General features: G+C 49.8%; 1 protein-coding gene across 6 annotated transcripts in view; it reads right to left on the bottom strand.

Annotated features, from left to right (window-relative positions):
- maptb (microtubule-associated protein tau b) overlaps positions 1 to 23,059 on the bottom strand; it is a 709,263-nt gene that overhangs the window by 19,079 nt on the left and 667,125 nt on the right. For all 6 annotated transcript variants that reach the window (XM_085966675.1, XM_085966677.1, XM_085966678.1 and 3 more), the window contains 2 exons: positions 1,949 to 2,030; positions 949 to 1,061 (listed from right to left, as the gene is read on the bottom strand). In XM_085966675.1, coding sequence (XP_085822801.1) covers positions 949 to 1,061; positions 1,949 to 2,030 — 195 coding nt within the window. The remainder of the gene's footprint in view (positions 1 to 948; positions 1,062 to 1,948; positions 2,031 to 23,059) is intronic.

Raw genomic sequence — 23,059 nt, 5'->3', positions numbered from 1 at the left:
TATCCTGCACCTGTCCCTGTAACCTGCACCTGTCCCTGTAACCTGCACCTGTTTCTGTAACCTGCACCTGTCCCTGTAACCTGCACCTGTTGCTGTATCCCGCACCTGTCCCTGTATCCTGCACCAGTCCCTGTAATCTGCAGCTGTTCCTGTAACCTGCACCTGTCCCTGTAGCCTGCAGCTCTTCCTGTAACCTGCACCTGTTCCTGTATCCTGCACCTGTCCCTGTAATGTGTACCTGTCCCTGTATCCTGCACCAGTCCCTGTAATCTGCAGCTGTTCCTGTATCCTGTCCCTGTATCCTGCACCAGTCCCTGTAATCTGCAGCTGTTCCTGTAACCTGCACCTGTCCCTGTAGCCTGCAGCTCTTCCTGTAACCTGCACCTGTTCCTGTATCCTGCACCTGTCCCTGTAATGTGTACCTGTCCCTGTATCTTGCACCTGTCCCTGTAACCTGTTCCTGTATCCTGCACCTGTCCCTGTAACCTGCACCTGTTTCTGTAACCTGCACCTGTCTCTGTATCCTGCACCAGTCCCTGTAATCTGCAGCTGTTCCTGTATCCTGCACCTGTCCCTGTATCCTGCACCTGTCCCTGTATCCTGCACCTGTCTCTGTATCCTGCACCTGTCAGATGATTGCCGGTTGAGGTGCCACTCCAGGCTCTCGAGCACATATTCCAGGCTGATACTCTATTGCAATAATTGATCGAGCAGCACTATTTGAAGAAATGCAGGGGAGTTCTACCCGGATTCCTGGCCAATATTTATCCCTCACCAGCATCACTAAAACAGGTTATTTTGTCATTATCACATTGCTGTTTGTGGGAACTTGCTTTGCGCACAATGACTGCAGTGTGAAAGATGCTATATAAATGCATGTTCTCTTTTCCCTATGTTTATTTCTAGTGTACCTCTGAATCACCATAATGGGGTGACTAATAATCTCACCTTCTTCGCGCCCCCTCCTGGTGTGTGGGTGATGTTGTCCATTGAGCCAATCTTGGACTGAGCTTTCTCCTTAAAATCCACTTTCTGTGATTTGATCTCCACATTGCCACCACCTGTTGGGGAAGAGGTTCAGACAGTGTGAGGCCAGTCAGTCTGTGCCAGCTTTAATTTTGCCATTTTCAACATTTATTTATTTCTGTGTTCCAGCAGGTCTCAGGCCGCATCACCGAGCTTCACCCAGATAGTTCCCAATCTCACCCTGTAAATACCAGCTGTACCCCAACAATTTGAACAGTTCCACTCACACCCAGTCTCCCCCTCACCGCGGACTCCACTCCGCCGTGTCGCTGCCTGATTACAGTGGCGATCAGACGCACATCAGCACTTCAATCTGCATTAGTCGGGTTGGCTCAGAAAATAGTGCAATTGAGCCCCACTACACGACGAGCCCATAATTGAGATTGATTCTCTCTGAGGTGTAACACTGTGCTTTACCTCTCTCTAAGATGTGACTGTCCTCTCTCTCTCTCTCTACGATGTGACTGTCCTCTCTCTCTCTCTCTAAGATGTGACTATCCTCTCTCTCTCTCTCTAAGATGTGACTGTCCTCTCTCTCTCTAAGATGTGACTGTCCTCTCTCTCTCTCTAAGATGTGACTGTCCTCTCTCTCTCTCTAAGATGTGACTGTCCTCTCTCCCTCTCTCTACGATGTGACTGTCCTCTCTCTCTCTCTAAGATGTGACTGTCCTCTCTCTCTCTCTACGATGTGACTGTCCTCTCTCTCTCTCTCTAAGATGTGACTGTCCTCTCTCTCTAAGATGTGACTGTCCTCTCTCTCTCTCTCTAAGATGCGACTGTGCTCTCTCTCTAAGATGTAACTTTAATCGCTCTCTCTAAGATCTGACTGTGATCTCTCTCCCTTCTACACAACTGTGTTCTCTCGCTAAGATGTGACTGTCCTCTCTCTCTAAGACGTAGCTGTGCTCTCTCAGAGATTTACCTGGTCTGTGACGGATGTTGTCCTTCGATCCACACTTTGCGGCTACATGACTCAGATCGACCTTCTTGTTCAAAATTTGTACCTGAATTTATTTTCAAAGAAATTGAACAGCCAACAATCAGAACAGCTCATGGAATCTCACATATTGGGAAACTCACATACTGGGAATTTCACAAACTGGGAATCTCACACACTGGATATTTCACACACTGGGTATTTCACACACTGGGACATTGGAATCTCACACACTGGGACACTGGAATCTCACACACTGGGGAATCTCAAACACTGGGAATCTCACACACTGGGAAATCTCTCACACTGGGAATTTCAGACACTGGGAATGTCAAAAATGGGGGAATCTCATACACTGGGAATCTCACACACTGGGACACTGGAATCTCACACACTGGGGAATCTCAAACACTGGGAATCTCACACACTGGGAAATCTCACACACTGGGAATTTCAGACACTGGGAATCTCAAACATGGGGGAATCTCACACACTGGGAATCTCACACACTGGGAACCTCACACACTGGGTAATCTGACACACTGGAAATCTCACACACTGGGAATCTCACACACTGGAATCTCACACACTGGGACACGGAAATCTCACACTGGGGAATCTCACACCCTGGGAATATCATGCACTGGGAATCTCACACACTGGGAATCTCACAAACTGGGAAACTGGGAATCTCAGACATTGGGAATCATACACTGGGAATCTCACACACTGGGACACTGGCAATCTCACACACTGGGGAATCACATACCCTGGGAATCTCATGCACTGGGAATCCAGCACACTGGGAATCTCACAAACTGGGAAACTGGGAATCACACACACTGGGAATCTCACACACTGGGGAATCTGAAACATGGGGAATCTCATACACTGGGAATCTCTCACACTGGGAATCTCACACTGGGACACTGGGAATCTCACACACTGGGGAATCACAAACAGTGGGAAAATCATGCACTGGGAATCTTACACACTGGGAATCTCACACTGGGACACTGGCAATCTCATGCACTGGGGAATCTCAAACATTGGGAATCTCACACATGGGGAATCTCACACACTGGGAATCTCACACACAGGGGAATCTCACACACTGGGAAATCTCACGCACTGGGAAATCTCACACACTGGGAATCTCAAACATGGGGGAATCTCACACTGGGAATCTCACACACAAGGAATCACACACACTGGGACACTGGAACCTCATACACTGGGGGAATCTTAAACACAAGGAATATCACACACTGGGAATCTCAAAACACCTGGGAATCTCACACACAAGGAATCTCACACACTGGGACACTGGGAATCTAACACACTGGGAAACTCACACTGGGAATCTCACACACTGGGATACTGGGAATCTCACATGCTGGGATTCTCACACACTGGGAATCTCAAACACTGGGAATCTCACACACTGGGACTCTCACACTGGGACACTGGGAATCTCGTGCACTGGGGAATCTCAAACACTGGGAATCTGACACACTGGGAATTTCACACACTGGGAATCTAACACATTGAGGAATCTCACACATTGGGGAATTTCACACACGGGAATCACCCACACTGGGAGTCTCGCACACTGGGAAACTCACACAATGGAAATCTCACACACTGGGAATCTCACCCACTGGGATACTGGAATCTCACACACTGGAGAATCTCACACACTGGGGAATCTCACACACTGGGATACTGGAATCTCACACACTGGGGAATCTCACACACTGGGGAATCTCACACACTGGGATACTGGAATCTCACACACTGGGGAATCTCACACACTGGGGAATCTCAAACACTGGGAATCTCACACACTGGGAAATCTCACACACTGGGAATGTCAGACACTGGGAATCTCACACATTGGGGAATCTCACACACTGGAAATCTCACACACTGGGAAATCTCACACACTGGGAATGTCAGACACTGGGAATCTCAAACACGGGAGAATCTCACACACTGGGAATCTCACACACTGGGAATCTCACACACTGGAATCTCACACACTGGTACACAGAAATCTCACACTGGGGAATCTCACACCCTGGGAATATCATGCACTGGGAATCTCACACACTGGGAATCTCACAAACTGGGAAACTGGGAATCTCACACACTGGGGAATCACATGCCCTGGGAATCTCATGCACTGGGAATCTCACACACTGGGAATGTCACACACTGGGGAATCTGACACACTGGAATCTCACACACTGGAATCCCACACACTGGGACACTGGCAATCTCATGCACTGGGGAATCTCAAACATTGGGAATCTCACACACTGGGAATTTCACACACTGGGCATCTCACACATTGAGGAATCTCACAAACTGGGGAATCTCACACACGGGAATCTCACACACTGGGAATCTCACATGCTAGGGAATCTCACACACTGGGAATCTCACATACTGGGAATCTCACACACTGGGAATCACATACTGGGAATCTCACACACTGGGACACTGGGAATCTCACACACTGGGAAATCTCACGCACTGGGAATCTCAAACATGGGGGAATCTCACACATGGGGAATCTCACACACTGCGATTCTCACACACTGGGAATCTCACACTGGGGAATCTCACACACTGGGATTCTCACACACAGGGGAATCTCACACACTGGGGAATCTCACACACTGGGATTCTCACACACAGGGGAATCTCACACACTGGGGAATCTCACCACACTGGGAATCTCAAACACGGTGGAATCTCAAACAATGGGAAATCTCACACAATGGGAATCTCACACACAAGGAATCTCACACACTGGGACAGTGGAACCTCATACACTGGGGGAATCTTAAACACAGGGAATATCACACGCTGGGAATCTCAATACACCTGGGAATCTCAAACACTGCAAATCTCACACACTGAGACACTGGGAATCTAACACACTGGGAAACACACACTGGGAATCTCACAAACTGGGAAACTGGGAATCTCACATGCTGGGATTCTCACACACTGGGAATCTCAAACAGTGGGAATCTGACACACTGGGAATCTCACACACTGCGAATCTCACACACTGAGACACTGGGAATCTCACACACTGGGAAACTCACACTGGGAATCTCACACACTGGGAAACTGGGAATCTCACATGCTGGGATTCTCACACACTGGGAATCTCAAACACTGGGAATCTCACACACTGGGACTCTCACACTGGGACACTGGGAATCTCGTGCACTGGGGAATCTCAAACACTGGGAATCTGACACACTGGGAATTTCACACACTGGGAATCTAACACATTGAGGAATCTCACACACTGCGGAATTTCACACATGGGAATCACTCACACTGGGAATCTCACACACTGGGGAATCTCACACACTGGGAATCTCACACACTGGGAAACTCATACACTGGGAATCTCACAAATGGGAAAACTGGGAAACTCACACACTGGGAATCACACACTGGGAATCTCACACACTGGGACACTGGCTATCTCACACACTGGGGAATCTCACACTGTGAAATCTCACACAGTGGTAATCTCACACACTGGGAATCTAACCACACTGGGAATCTAACCACACTGGGAATCTCAAACACGGGGGAATCTCACACACTGGGACACTGGAACCTCACACATTGTGGGAATCTTAAACAATGCGAATATCTCACACTGGGAATCTCAAAACACCTGGGAATCTCACACACTGGGAAACTCACACTGGGATTCTCACACACTGGGAAACTGGGAATCTCACATGCTGGGAATCACACACACTGGGAACCTCACACACTGGGAATCTCTCACACTGGGAATCTCACACTGGGACACTGGAAATCTCACACAGCGGGGAATCACAAACACGGGGAATCTCACACACTGGGAATTTCACACACTGGGAATCTCTCACATTGAGGAATCTCACACACGGGAATCATTCACAAGGTGAATCTCACATGCTGGGGAATCTCATACACTGGGAATCTCACACACTGGGTCACTGGAATCTTACACACTGGAGAATCTCACACACTGGGGAATCTCACACACTGGGAATCTCACACACTGGGAATCTCACGCACTGGGAATCTCACACACTGGGAATCTCACACACTGGGACACTGGGAATCACACACACTGGGGAATCTCACACACTGGGGAATCTCACACACTGGGAATCTCACGCACTGGGAATCTCACACACTGGAACACTGGCAATCTCACACACTGGGGAATCTCACACACTGGGAAATCTCACGCACTGGGAATCTCACACACTGGGAATCTCACCAGACTGGGAATCTCAAGCACGGGGGAATCTCACACACTGGGAAATCTCACACACTTGGAATCTCACACACTGGGAATCGCACACACTAGGAATCTCAAACAGGAGAATCTCGGACACTGGAACCTCACACATTGGGGGAATCTTTAACACTGGGAATATCACACACTGGGAATCTCAAAAAAAACCAGGAATCTCACACACTGGGAATCTCACACACTGGGAATCTCACACACTGAGACACTGGGAAACTCACACACTGGGAAACTCACACACTGAGAATCTCACACACTGGGAAACGGGGAATTTCACACACTGGGAATCTCACACTGGGAATCTCATCAACTGGAGAATCTTAAAGGCAGGTAACCTGACACACTGGGAATTTCACACACTGGGAATCTCACACATTGAGGAATCCCACACACTGGGGAATCTCACACACATGAATCACTCACACTGGGAATCTTACACACTGGGGAATCTCAAACACTGGGAATCTCGCACACTGGGAATCTCACGCACTGGGGAATCTCACACACTGGAAATCTCACACACTGGCAATCTCACACACGGGGATACTGGAATCTCACACACTGGAGAATCTCACACACTGGGAAATCTCACACACTGGGAATGTCAGACACTGGGCATCTCAAACACAGGAGAATCTCACACACTGGGAATCTCACACACTGGGAATCTCACTCACTGGGAACCTCACACACTGGGGAATCTGACACACTGGAAATCTCACACACTGGGAATCTCACACACTGGAATCTCACACCCTGGGAATATCATGCACTGGGAATCTCACACACTGGGAATCTCACAAACTGGTAAACTGGGAATCTCACACACTGGGAATCATACACAGGGAATCTCACATACTGGGACACTGGCAATCTCACACACTGGGAAGCTGGGAATCTCACACACTGGGAATCTCACACACTGGGGAATCTGACACATGGGGAATCTCACACACTGGGAATCTCTCACACTTGGAATCTCTCACTGGGACACTGGGAATCTCACACACTGGGGAATCACAAACACTGGGAAAATCATGCACTGGGAATCTCACACACTGGAATCTCACACACTGGAATCTCACACACTGGGACATGGAAATCTCACACTGGGGAATCTCACACCCTGGGAATATCATGCACTTGGAATCTCACACACTGGGAATCTCAGAAACTGGGAAACTGGGAATCTCACACATTGGGAATCATACACAGGGAATCTCACATACTGGGGAATCACATACCCTGGGAATCTCATGCACTGGGAATCTCACACACTGGGAATATCACAAACTGGGAAACTGGGAATCTCACACACTGGGAATCTCACACACTGGGAATCTCTCACACTTGGAATCTCACATTGGGACACTGGGAATCTCACACACTGGGGAATCACATACACTGGGAGAATCAGGCACTGGGAATCTCACACACTGGGAATCTCACACTGGGACACTGGCAATCTCATGCAAGGGGAATCTCAAACATTGGGAATCTCCCACACTGGGAATTTCACACATTGGGCATCTCACACATTGAGGAATCTCACACACTGGGAATCTCACACACGGGAATCTCACACTGGGAATCTCACACACTGGGAATCTCACATGCTGGGGAATCTCACACTGGGCATATCACACACTGGGAATCTCACACTGGGCATATCACACACTGGGAATCTCACACACTGGGAATCACACCACACTGGGAATCTCAAACATGGTGGAATCTCACACAATGGGAAATCTGAAACACTGGGAATCTCACACACAAGGAATCTCACACACTGAGACACTGTAACCTCATACACTGGGGGAATCTTAAACACAGGGAATATCACACACTGGGAATCTCAAAACAACTGGGAATCTCACACACTGCGAATCTCACACACTGAGACACTGGGAATCTCACAGACTGGGAAACTCACACTGGGAATCTCACACACTGGGAAACTGGGAATCTTACATGCTGGGATTCTCACTCACTGGGAATCTCAAACACTGGGAATCTCACACACTGGGAGTCTCACACTGAGACACTGGGAATGTTGTGCACTGGGGAATCTCAAACACCGGGAATCTGACACACTGGGAATTTCACACACTGGGAATCTAACACATTGAGGAATCTCACACACGGGGGAATTTCACATACGTGAATCACTCACACTGGGAATCTCACACACTGGAGAATCTCACACACTGGGGAATCACAAACACTGGGAATCTCACACACTGGGAATCTCACACACTGGGGAATCTCGCACACTGGGAATCTCACACACTGGGAATCTCACTCACTGGGAATCTCACACACTGGGAATCTCACACACTGGGAATCTCACACACTGGGGAATCTCACACCCTGGGATTTTCATGCACTGTGAATCTCACACACTGGGAATCTGACACACTGGGAAAACTGGGAAACTCACACACTGCGAATCACACACTGGGAATCTCACACACTGGGACACTGGCAATCTCACACACTGGGGAATCTCACACACTGAGAATCTCACACACTGGGAATCTCACACACTGGGAATCTAACCACACTGGGAATCTCAAACACGGGGGAATCTCACACACTGGGAAATCTCACACACTGGGAAAATCACACACTGGGAATCTCAAACACGGGGGAATCTCACACACTGGGACACTGGAACCTCACACATTGGGGGAATCTTAAACAGTGGGAATATCTCACACTGGGAATCTCAAAACACCTGGGAATCTCACACACTGGGAATCTCACACACTGAGAGACTGGGAATCTCACACACTGGGAAACTCACACTGGGATTCTCACACACTGGGAAACTGGGAATCTAAAATGCTGGGAATCACACACACTGGGACTCTCACACACTGGGAATCTCACACATTGAGGAATCTCACACACTGGGGAATCTCACACACTGGGAAATCTCACACACTGGGAATCTCACACACTGGGAATCTGAAACATGGGGAATCTCACACACTGGGAATCTCACACACTGGGAATCTCACACACTGGGAATCTCACACACTAGGAATCTCAAACACGGGGGAATCTCACACACTGGGACACTGGAACCTCACACATTGGGGGAATCTTTAACACTGGGAATATCACACACTGGGAATCTCAAAAAAACCTGGGAATCTCACACACTAGGAATCTCACACACTGAGACACTGGGAAACTCACACACTGGGAAACTCACACTGGGAATCTCATACACTGGGAAAATGGGAATCTTACACACTAGCAATCTCACACTGGGAACCTCATCAAATGGGGAATCTTAAAGACAGGTAACCTGACACATTGGGAATTTCACACACTGGGAATCTCACACATTGAGGAATCTCACACACTGGGGAATCTCACACACATGAATCACTCACACTGGGAATCTTACACACTGGGGAATCTCAAACACTGGGAATCTCGCACACTGGGAATCTCATGCACTGGGGAATCTCACACATTGGGAATCATAGACTGGGGAATCTCACACACTGCAATCTCACACACTGGGACACTGGAAATCTCAATACTGGGAATCTCAGACACTGCGAATCTCAGACACTGGGAATCTCAGACACTGGGGAATCTCAGACACTGGGGAATCTCACACACTGGGAATCTCACGCATTGTGAATCTCACACATTGGGAATCTCACACACTGGGACACTGGGAATCTCACACACTAGGAATCTCACACTGGAAATCTCACACACTGGGACACAGGCAATCTCACACACTGGGGAATCTCACACACTGGGAAATCTCACACTGTGAAACACACACTGGGACACAGGGAATCTCACACAGGGGGGAATCTCACACTGGGAATCTCACATACTGGCACACTGGGAATCTCACACACTGAGAGTTTCACACACTGGAAATCTCAAACATTGGGGAATCACACACTGGGGCATCACTCACACTGGGCATCTCACACACTGGGGAATCTCACACACTGGGGAATCTCACACACTGGGGAATCTCACACTTTGGGGAATCTCACACTTTGGGGAATCTCACACACTGGGACATTGGGAATCTCACACACTGGGAAACTGGAAATTTCACACACTGGGGAATCTCACACACTGGGAATCTCACACACTGGGGATCTCACACACTGGGAATCTTACACACTGGAAATCTCACACATTGGGGGAATCTCACACGTTGGGGAATCTCACAGCCTGGGGAATCTCACACACTGGGAATCTCACACACTGGCAATCAAACACACTGGGATTCTCACACACTGAGAATCTCACACTGGGACTCTCACACACTGGGAATCTCACACATTGGGGAATCTCACACACTGGGGAATCTCACACGTTGGGGAATCTCACAGCCTGGGAATCTCACACACTGGGAATCTCACACACTGGGAATCTCACACACTGGCAATCAAACACACTGGGAATCTCACACACTGGGAAACTCACACTGGGATTCTCACACACTGGGAAACTGGGAATCTAAAATGCTGGGAATCACACACACTGGGACTCTCACACACTGGGAACCTCACACAGTGGGAATCTCTCACACTGGGAATCTCACACTGGGACACTGGGAATCTCACACAATGGGGAATCACAAACACTGGGAATCTCACACACTGCAAATTTCACACACTGGGAACCTCACACATTGAGGAAACTCACACACCGGGGAATATCACACATGGGAATCACTCACACTGCGAATCTCACATGCTGGGGAATCTCACACACTGGGAATCTCACACACTGGGAATATCACGCACTGGGAATCTCACACACTGGGAATCTCACACACTGGTAATCTGAAACATGGGGAATCTAACACACTGGGAATCTCACCACACTGGAAATCTCAAGCATGGGGGAATCTCACACACTGGGAATCTCACCACACTGGAAATCTCAAGCATGGGGGAATCTCACACACTGGGACACTGGAACCTCACACATTGGGGGAATCTTTAACACTGGGAATATCACACACTGGGAATCTCAAAAAAACCTGGGAATCTCACACACTGGGAATCTCACACACTGAGACACTGGGAAACTCACACACTGGGAAACTCACACTGGGAATCTCATACACTGGGAAAATGGGAATCTCACACACTAGGAATCTCACACTGGGAACCTCATCAACTGGGGAATCTTAAAGACAGGTAACCTGACACATTGGGAATTTCACACACTGGGAATCTCACACATTGAGGAATCCCACACACTGGGGAATCTCACACACATGAATCACTCACACTGGGAATCTTACACACTGGGGAATTTCAAACACTCTGAATCTCGCACACTGGGAATCTCACACACATGAATCACTCACACTGGGAATCTTACACACTGGGGAATTTCAAACACTCTGAATCTCGCACACTGGGAATCTCACACACATGAATCAATCACACTGGGAATCTCACGCACTGGGGAATCTCACACATTGGGAATCACAGACTGGGGAATCTCACACACTGCAATCTCACACACTGGGACACTGGAAATCTCAATACTGGGAATCTCAGACACTGGGAATCTCAGACACTGGGAATCTCACACTGGGGAATCTCAGACACTGGGGAATCTCAGACACTGGGGAATCTCACACACTGGGAATCTCACACACTGGAATCTCAGACACTGGGAATCTCAGAGACTGGGGAATCTCAGACACTGGGGAATCTCACACACTGGGAATCTCACGCATTGTGAATCTCACACATTGTGAATCTCACACACTGGGAATCTCACACACTAGGAATTTCACACTGGAAATCTCACACACTGGGACACAGGCAATCTCACACACTGGGGAATCTCACACACTGGGAAATCTCACACTGTGAAACACACACTGGGACACAGGGAATCTCACACATGGGGGAATCTCACACTGGGAACCTCACACACTGGCACACTGGGAATCTCACACACTGAGAGTTTCACACACTGGAAATCTCAAACATTGGGGAATCACACACTGGGGCATCACTCACACTGGGCATCTCACACACTGGGGAGTCTCACACACTGGGGAATCTCACGCATTGGGGAATCTCACACTTTGGGGAATCTCACACTTTGGGGAATCTCACACACTGGGGAATCTCACACACTGGGGAATCTCACACACTGGGGAATCTCACACACTGGGGAATCTCACACTTTGGGGAATCTCACACTTTGGGGAATCTCACACACTGGGACAGTGGGAATCTCACACACTGGGAAACTGGAAATTTCACACACTGGGGAATCTCACACACTGGGAATCTCACACACTGGGGATCTCACACACTGGGAATCTTACACACTGGAAATCTAACACATTGGGGAATCTCACACATTGGGGAATCTCACAGCCTGGGGAATCTCACACACTGGGAATCTCACACACTGGCAATCAAACACACTGGGATTCTCACACACTGAGAATCTTACACTGGGATTCTCACACACTGGGAAACTGGGAATCTAAAATGCAGGGAATCACACACACTGGGACTCTCACACACTGGGAACCTCACACAGTGGGAATCTCTCACACTGGGAATCTCACACTGGGACACTGGGAATCTCACACAACGGGGAATCACAAACACTGGGAATCTCACACACTGGGAATTTCACACACTGGGAACCTCACACATTGAGGAAACTCACACACTGGGGAAACTCACACATGGGAATCACTCACACTGGGAATCTCACATGCTGGGGAATCTCACACACTGGGAATCTCACACACTGGGAATATCACGCACTGGGAATCTCACACACTGGGAATCTCACACACTGGGACACTGGGAAATCTCACACACTGGAACACTGGCAATCTCACACACTGGGGAATCAAACACACTGGGATTCTCACACACTGAGAATCTCACACTGGGATTCTCACACACTGGGAAACTGGGAATCTAAAATGCAGGGAATCACACACACTGGGACTCTCACACACTGGGAATCTTACACACTGGGAATGTCACACATTGGGGAATCTCACACGTTGGAGAATCTCACAGCCTGGGGAATCTCACACACTGGGAATCTCACACACTGGCAAACAAACACACTGGGAATCTCACACACTGGAATCTCACACACTGGGACACTGGAAATCTCAATACTGGGAATCTCAGACACTGGGAATCTCAGAAACTGGGAATCTCAGACACTGGGGAACCTCAGACACTGGGGAATCTCACACACTGGGAATCTCATGCATTGTGAATCTCACACATTGGGAATCTCACACACTGGGACACTGGGAATCTCACACACTAGGAATTCCACACTGGAAATCTCACACTGTGAAACACACACTGGGACACAGGGAATCTCACACATGGGGGAATCTCACACTGGGATTCTCACATACTGGCACACTGGGAATCTCACAAACTGGGAATCTCACACATTGTGGAATCTCACACGTTGGGGAATCTCACAGCCTGGGGAATCTCACACACTGGGAATCTCACACACTGGCAATCAAACACACTGGGATTCTCACACACTGAGAATCTCACACACTCGGGAATCTCACACACTGGGAACCACACACTGGGGAATCTCACACACTGGGAATCTCTCCCTCTGGGGAATCTCACACACTGGGAATCTCTCCCTCTGGGGAATCTCACACGTTGGGGAATCTCACACATTAGGGAATCTCACACACTGGAAATCTCACACACTGGGGCATCTCACACACTGGGAATTTCACACACTGGGACACTGGGAATCTCACACACTGGGAAACTCACGCACTGGTGAATTTCACACATTGGGAATCACACACTGAGAATCCCACACACTGGGACACTGGAATCTCACACACTGGGAATTTCACACACTGGGAATCTCACACACTGAGGAATCACTCACACTGGGAATCTCACGCACTGGGGAATCTCAAACACTGGGAATCTCACACACTGGGACACTGGGAATCTCACACACTGGAACACTGGCAATCTCACACATGGGAATCTCACACACTGGGAAACCTCACACACTGGGAATCTCACACACTGGGAATCTGAAACATGGGGAATCTCACACACTGGGAATCTCACACACTGGGCATCTCACACACTGGGAATCTCACCAGACTGGGAATCTCAAGCATGGGGGAATCTCACACACTGGGAAATCTCACACACTTGGAATCTCACACACTGGGAATCGCACACACTAGGAATCTCAAACACGGGGGAATCTCACATACTGGGACACTGGAACCTCACACATTGGGGGAATCTTTAATACTGGGAACATCACACACTGGGAATCACAAAAAAAAATGGGAATGTCACACACTGGGAATCTCACACACTGAGACAATGGGAATCTCACACACTGGGAAACTCACACTGGGAATCTCACACACTGGGAAACTGGGAATCTCATGAACTGGGGAATCTCAAAGACAGTTAACCTGACACACTGGGAAATTCACACACTGGGAATCTCACACATTGAGGAACCTCACACACTGGGGAATCTCACACACATGAATCACTCACACTGGGAATCTTACACGCTGGGGAATCTCAAACACTGGGAATCTCACACACTGGGAATCTCACGCACTGGGGAATCTCACACATTGTGAATCACACACTGGGAATCTCACACACTGGAACCTCACACACTGGGACACTGGAATCTCACACACTGGGGAATCTCACACACTGGGAATATCACACACTGGGAATCTCAGACACTGGAATCTCACACACTGGGACACTGGAATCTCACACACTGGGGAATCTCACACACTGGGAATCTCAATACTGGGAATCTCAGACACTGGGAATCTCACACACTGGGAATCTCACACACTGGGGAATCCCACACACTGGGAATCTCACGCATTGTGAATCTCACACATTGGGAATCTCACACACTGGGACACTGCGAATCTCACACACTGGAGAATCTCAAACACGGAATGTCACAAACTGGGAATTTCACACACTGGAAATCTCAAACATTGGGGAATCTCACACACTGGGGGATCGCTCACACTGGGAATCTCACACACTGGGAATCTCACCCACTGGGAATCTCACGCACTGGGGAATCTCACACATTGGGAATCACACACTGGGAATCTCACACACTGGAATCTCACACACTGGGACACTGGAATCTCACACACTGGGGAATCTCACACACTGGGAATCTCACACACTGGGAATCTCACCCACTGGGAATCTCACGCACTGGGGAATCTCACACATTGGGAATCACACACTGGGAATCTCACACACTGGAATCTCACACAGTGGGACACTGGAATCTCACACACTGGGGAATCTCACACACTGGGAATCTCACACACAGGGACACTGGGAATCTCATGCACTGGGACACTGGCAAACTCACATACTGAGGAATCTCACACTGTGAATCTCACACACTGTGAATCTCAGACATGGGGGAATCTCACACACTGGGAATCTCACACACTGGGAATCTCAAACATGGGATAATCTCACACACTGTGAAATTTGACACACTGAAACTCACAAACTGGGAATCTCAAACACAGGGGAATCTCACAGTCTGGGACACTGGAACCTCACACATTGGGGGAATCTTAAACACTGGGAATATCACACACTGGGAATCTCCAAACACCTGGGAATCTCACACACTGGGAATCTCACACACTGGGAATCTCACACGCTGGGAAGAACACACTGGGAATCTCACACACTGGGAATCTCACACACTGGGAATCTCACACGCTGGGAAGAACACACTGGGAATCTCACACACTGGGAATCTCACACGCTGGGAAGAACACACTTGCAATCTCACACACTGGGAAATCTCACACACTATTAAATCTCGCACACTGGGAATCTCAAACATGGGGAATCTCACACACTGGGAATCTCACCACACTGGGAATCTCAAGCACGGGGGAATCTCACACACTGGGAAATCTCACACTGGGATTCTCACACACTGGGAAACTGGGAATCTCACATGCTGGGATTCTCACACACTGGGAATCTCATGAACTGGGGAATCTCAAAGACTGGTAATCTGACACACTGTGAATTTCACACACTGGGAATCTCGCACATTGAGGAATCTCACGCACTGTGGAATCTCACACACTGGGACACTGGAATCTCACACACTCGGGAAACTCACACACTGGGGAATCTCACACACTGGGAATCTCACACACTGGGGAATCTCACACACTGGGGAATCTCACGCACTGGGGAATCTCACACACTGGGGAATCTCACACACTGGGGAATCTCACGCACTGGGGAATCTCACACACTGGGGAATCTCACACACTGGGGAATCTCACGCACTGGGGAATCTCACACACTGGGGAATCTCACACACTGGGGAATCTCACACACTGGGGAATCTCACACACTGGGGAATCTCACACAATGGGGAATCTCACACACTGGGGAATCTCACACACTGGGGAGTCTCACACACTGGGGAATCTCACACACTGGGGAATCACATACACTGGGAATCTCACGCACTGGGGAATCTCACACACTGGGAATCTCACACACTGGAAATCTCACACAATGGGGAATCTCACACAATGGGGAATCTCACACACTGGGAATCTCACACACTGGGGAATCTCACACACTGGGGAATCTCACGCACTGGGGAATCTCACACACTGGGGAATCTCACACACTGGGAATCTCACACACTGGGGAATCGCACACAGTGGGAATCTCACGCACTGGGGAATCTCACACACTGGGAATCTCACACACTGCAATCACACACACTGGGAATCTCACGCACTGGGGAATCTCACACACTGGGAATCTCACACACTGAGGAATCACTCACACTGGGAATCTCACGCACTGGGGAATCTCAAACACTGGGAATCTCACACACTGGGACACTGGGAATCTCACACACTGGAACACTGGCAATCTCACACATGGGAATCTCACACACTGGGAAACCTCACACACTGGGAATCTCACACACTGGGAATCTGAAACATGGGGAATCTCACACACTGGGAATCTCACACACTGGGCATCTCACACACTGGGAATCTCACCAGACTGGGAATCTCAAGCATGGGGGAATCTCACACACTGGGAAATCTCACACACTTGGAATCTCACACACTGGTAATCGCACACACTAGGAATCTCAAACACGGGGGAATCTCACATACTGGGACACTGGAACCTCACACATTGGGGGAATCTTTAATACTGGGAACATCACACACTGGGAATCACAAAAAAAAATGGGAATGTCACACACTGGGAATCTCACACACTGAGACAATGGGAATCTCACACACTGGGAAACTCACACTGGGAATCTCACACACTGGGAAACTGGGAATCTCATGAACTGGGGAATCTCAAAGACAGTTAACCTGACACACTGGGAAATTCACACACTGGGAATCTCACACATTGAGGAACCTCACACACTGGGGAATCTCACACACATGAATCACTCACACTGGGAATCTTACACGCTGGGGAATCTCAAACACTGGGAATCTCACACACTGGGAATCTCACGCACTGGGGAATCTCACACATTGTGAATCACACACTGGGAATCTCACACACTGGAACCTCACACACTGGGACACTGGAATCTCACACACTGGGGAATCTCACACACTGGGAATATCACACACTGGGAATCTCAGACACTGGAATCTCACACACTGGGACACTGGAATCTCACACACTGGGGAATCTCACACACTGGGAATCTCAATACTGGGAATCTCAGACACTGGGAATCTCACACACTGGGAATCTCACACACTGGGGAATCCCACACACTGGGAATCTCACGCATTGTGAATCTCACACATTGGGAATCTCACACACTGGGACACTGCGAATCTCACACACTGGAGAATCTCAAACACGGAATGTCACAAACTGGGAATTTCACACACTGGAAATCTCAAACATTGGGGAATCTCACACACTGGGGGATCGCTCACACTGGGAATCTCACACACTGGGAATCTCACCCACTGGGAATCTCACGCACTGGGGAATCTCACACATTGGGAATCACACACTGGGAATCTCACACACTGGAATCTCACACACTGGGACACTGGAATCTCACACACTGGGGAATCTCACACACTGGGAATCTCACACACTGGGAATCTCACCCACTGGGAATCTCACGCACTGGGGAATCTCACACATTGGGAATCACACACTGGGAATCTCACACACTGGAATCTCACACAGTGGGACACTGGAATCTCACACACTGGGGAATCTCACACACTGGGAATCTCACACACAGGGACACTGGGAATCTCATGCACTGGGACACTGGCAAACTCACATACTGAGGAATCTCACACTGTGAATCTCACACACTGTGAATCTCAGACATGGGGGAATCTCACACACTGGGAATCTCACACACTGGGAATCTCAAACATGGGATAATCTCACACACTGTGAAATTTGACACACTGAAACTCACAAACTGGGAATCTCAAACACAGGGGAATCTCACAGTCTGGGACACTGGAACCTCACACATTGGGGGAATCTTAAACACTGGGAATATCACACACTGGGAATCTCCAAACACCTGGGAATCTCACACACTGGGAATCTCACACACTGGGAATCTCACACGCTGGGAAGAACACACTGGGAATCTCACACACTGGGAATCTCACACGCTGGGAAGAACACACTGGGAATCTCACACACTGGGAATCTCACACGCTGGGAAGAACACACTTGCAATCTCACACACTGGGAAATCTCACACACTATTAAATCTCGCACACTGGGAATCTCAAACATGGGGAATCTCACACACTGGGAATCTCACCACACTGGGAATCTCAAGCACGGGGGAATCTCACACACTGGGAAATCTCACACTGGGATTCTCACACACTGGGAAACTGGGAATCTCACATGCTGGGATTCTCACACACTGGGAATCTCATGAACTGGGGAATCTCAAAGACTGGTAATCTGACACACTGGGAATTTCACACACTGGGAATCTCGCACATTGAGGAATCTCACGCACTGTGGAATCTCACACACTGGGACACTGGAATCTCACACACTCGGGAAACTCACACACTGGGGAATCTCACACACTGGGAATCTCACACACTGGGGAATCTCACACACTGGGGAATCTCACGCACTGGGGAATCTCACACACTGGGGAATCTCACACACTGGGGAATCTCACGCACTGGGGAATCTCACACACTGGGGAATCTCACACACTGGGGAATCTCACGCACTGGGGAATCTCACACACTGGGGAATCTCACACACTGGGGAATCTCACACACTGGGGAATCTCACACACTGGGGAATCTCACACAATGGGGAATCTCACACACTGGGGAATCTCACACACTGGGGAGTCTCACACACTGGGGAATCTCACACACTGGGGAGTCTCACACACTGGGAATCTCACACACTGGGGAATCTCACACACTGGGAATCTCACACACTGGAAATCTCACACAATGGGGAATCTCACACAATGGGGAATCTCACACACTGGGAATCTCACACACTGGGGAATCTCACACACTGGGGAATCTCACGCACTGGGGAATCTCACACACTGGGAATCTCACACACTGGGGAATCTCACACACTGGGGAATCTCACGCACTGGGGAATCTCACACACTGGGGAGTCTCACACACTGGGGAATCTCACACACTGGGGAGTCTCACACACTGGGAATCTCACGCACTGGGGAATCTCACACACTGGGAATCTCACACACTGGAAATCTCACACAATGGGGAATCTCACACAATGGGGAATCTCACACACTGGGAATCTCACACACTGGGGAATCTCACACACTGGGGAATCTCACGCACTGGGGAATCTCACACACTGGGGAATCTCACACACTGGGAATCTCACACACTGGAATCACACACACTGGGAATCTCACGCACTGGGGAATCTCACACACTGGGAATCTCACACACTGGGAATCTCACACACTGGGGAATCACACACACTGGGAATCTCACACACTGGGAATCTCACACACTGGGGAGTCTCACCCACTGGGGAATCTCACACACTGGGAATCTCACACACTGGGAATCTCACACACTGGGGAATCACACACACTGGGAATCTCACACACTGGGGAATCACACACACTGGGAATCTCACACACTGGGGAATCACACACACTGGGAATCTCACACACTGGGGAGTCTCACACACTGGGGAATCTCACACACTGGGAATCTCACACACTGGGAATCACACACACTGGGAATCTCACACACTGGGGAATCTCACACACTGGGGAATCTCACACACTGGGGAATCTCACCCACTGGGGAGTCTCACCCACTGGGGAATCTCACACACTGGGGAGTCTCACCCACTGGGGAATCTCACACACTGGGGAGTCTCACACACTGGGGAATCTCACACACTGGGAATCTCACACACTGGGAATCTCACACACTGGGAATCACACACACTGGGAATCTCACACACTGGGGAATCTCACACACTGGGGAATCTCACACACTGGGAATCTCACACACTGGGAATCTAACCACACTGGGAATCTCAAACACGGGGTGTGGTAAACCACTTTTATCGTTCACTATCATTACACTATAGTTATCACTGTTATATCGTTACTCTATGGTTATCACTGTTCACACTGTTGTATCACTATACGAGGTCGCCTCTTGTCACGCTGCTATACCTGGGCTGACCACTGCTGACTCCGCCCATGACTCCACCTACCTGCCCAGGTATAAAGGTGGTCGACTGGCTGGTATTCCTCCTTGTTGTATCCGATCACCCACGAGGGTGGACTCTGTTATTTAGCCAATAAAAACCTATAGTTACTTTCTTAACTCGTCGCTTTTCATTGGATGAATTGATAGGTATATCAATTTTATTGGCTAAATTTTAAAATGTCGACACCTGAGAAGTCAAATGAGCAGCCAAGCGACCAGCCAGACGCCCAGCCACAGCAGCCAGCCTGGCTGCGAGCCCTCAGACCACCGTACCTGGATCTAAACCCACAGGCAGCAAACTCAGCCCTCGACTTCGAACACTGGCTGAGCTGCTTCGAAGCCTACCTGGGAGAATCCGGCGTGCCTCAGAAATCCATGCTAAGAGTTCTGAACGCCCAAGTGAGCCCTAAAGTATTCGCACTCATCCGGGACCTTAAAACATATGAGGACGCCATCAACTGGCTGAAAAGACAGTACCAAACCCCGGTAAATTCCATGTATGCCAGACACCTCCTGAGATCCCGCCCGCAACAGCCAGGAGAGCCCGTGGAGGAATTTTTACGGGTGCTACAAGCACTCGGCAGAGACTGTAACTTTAAAGCGGTAACGGCGGCAGAAAATACTGAAGACAATGTCCGCGATGCCTTCGTGAAAGGCCTGCGGTCCGACTACTCACGGCAAAGACTACTGGAAGCAAGGGACCTCGACCTGGACAAAGCTGCAGCCCTCGCTCTCTCTCTAGAGGTGGCCCATCGGGACCTCGAGGCATACTCAAGGTACTGTAACTCGCGACCCTGGGACTTGGGACCGACCCCGACTGCGATACCCCCCGCAGCAACCCCCCGGGACCTACCTCAGCGTTGGGGTCCCGGACCCGATCGAGACCGCCACCCCTGGTACCGGCTCCGACATCGGACCCCCGCGATCGGGCCACCGGCTGCTTCTTCTGCGGCCAGGCGAAACACCCGAGGTCGCGCTGCCCAGCCAGGAACTCTACCTGCTCTAACTGCATGAAGAAAGGCCTCTTCGCTAAGGCCTGCAGAGGTGGATCATCAGAGGCCAGCAGTGCCTCATGCGAGCTGTGGGGGTGGCCATCTTCCTTCAAGGCAACAGAGGCCAGCATCCCCACATGTGAGTTATGGGGGTGGCCATCTTTGATACAGGCAACCGACACCAGCAGTGCCTCATGTGAGTTATGGGGGCAGCCATCTTCTCCGCCATTTTGTCCAACCTCGTGGGAGACGCCATTTTACCCACCACGCCCGACCGCCACCGTGCCTCTAGACCTGACTACCGCCTCAACCGCAGACTACAACAACTCGCTCAGCTATACACTAGCCTCCGTCACACTGGACCAGGCCCGCCCGCATCACCTGTCCAAGTCGATGATGGACATCAAAGTAAACGGCCGCGCCACGACCTGCCTGTTCGACAGCGGAAGCGCGGAGAGCTTCATCCACCCAGACACGGTGAGCCACTACTCCCTCCCTGTCCTGCCAACGCGCAACCGGATCTCGATGGCATCGAGGTCACACGCCACAGACATCAGCGGCTACTGTGTTGTGACCCTGTCGGTTAAGGGTACGGAGTATAAAAATTTTAAACTCCTCATCCTGCCCCAGCTATGCGCTGCCGTCCTACTAGGCCTAGACTTCCAATCCCACCTCCAAAGCGTCACGCTAGCATACGGTGGACCCCTCCCCCCACTCACAGTCGACAACCAGCAGATTTTAAACCACCCACCGCGTAACACCTGCGGCCTATCCACCCTCAAGGCCCCGCCACCTTCCCTGTTCGCTAACCTCACCCCCGACTGCAAACCCGTCGCTACCAAGAGCAGGCGGTACAGCGCCGGGGACAGAGCTTTCATTAGCTCTGAGGTGCACCGTCTCCTGAAGGAGGG

This window comes from Somniosus microcephalus, chromosome 24, assembly GCF_052327205.1.
Source record: "Somniosus microcephalus isolate GS21.2 chromosome 24, FLI_Smic_1.0, whole genome shotgun sequence".
Classification (NCBI taxonomy): domain Eukaryota; kingdom Metazoa; phylum Chordata; class Chondrichthyes; order Squaliformes; family Somniosidae; genus Somniosus; species Somniosus microcephalus.
The sequence above is the reverse complement of the archived record's forward strand: the minus strand, read 5'-3'. Positions and strand labels throughout refer to the sequence as shown.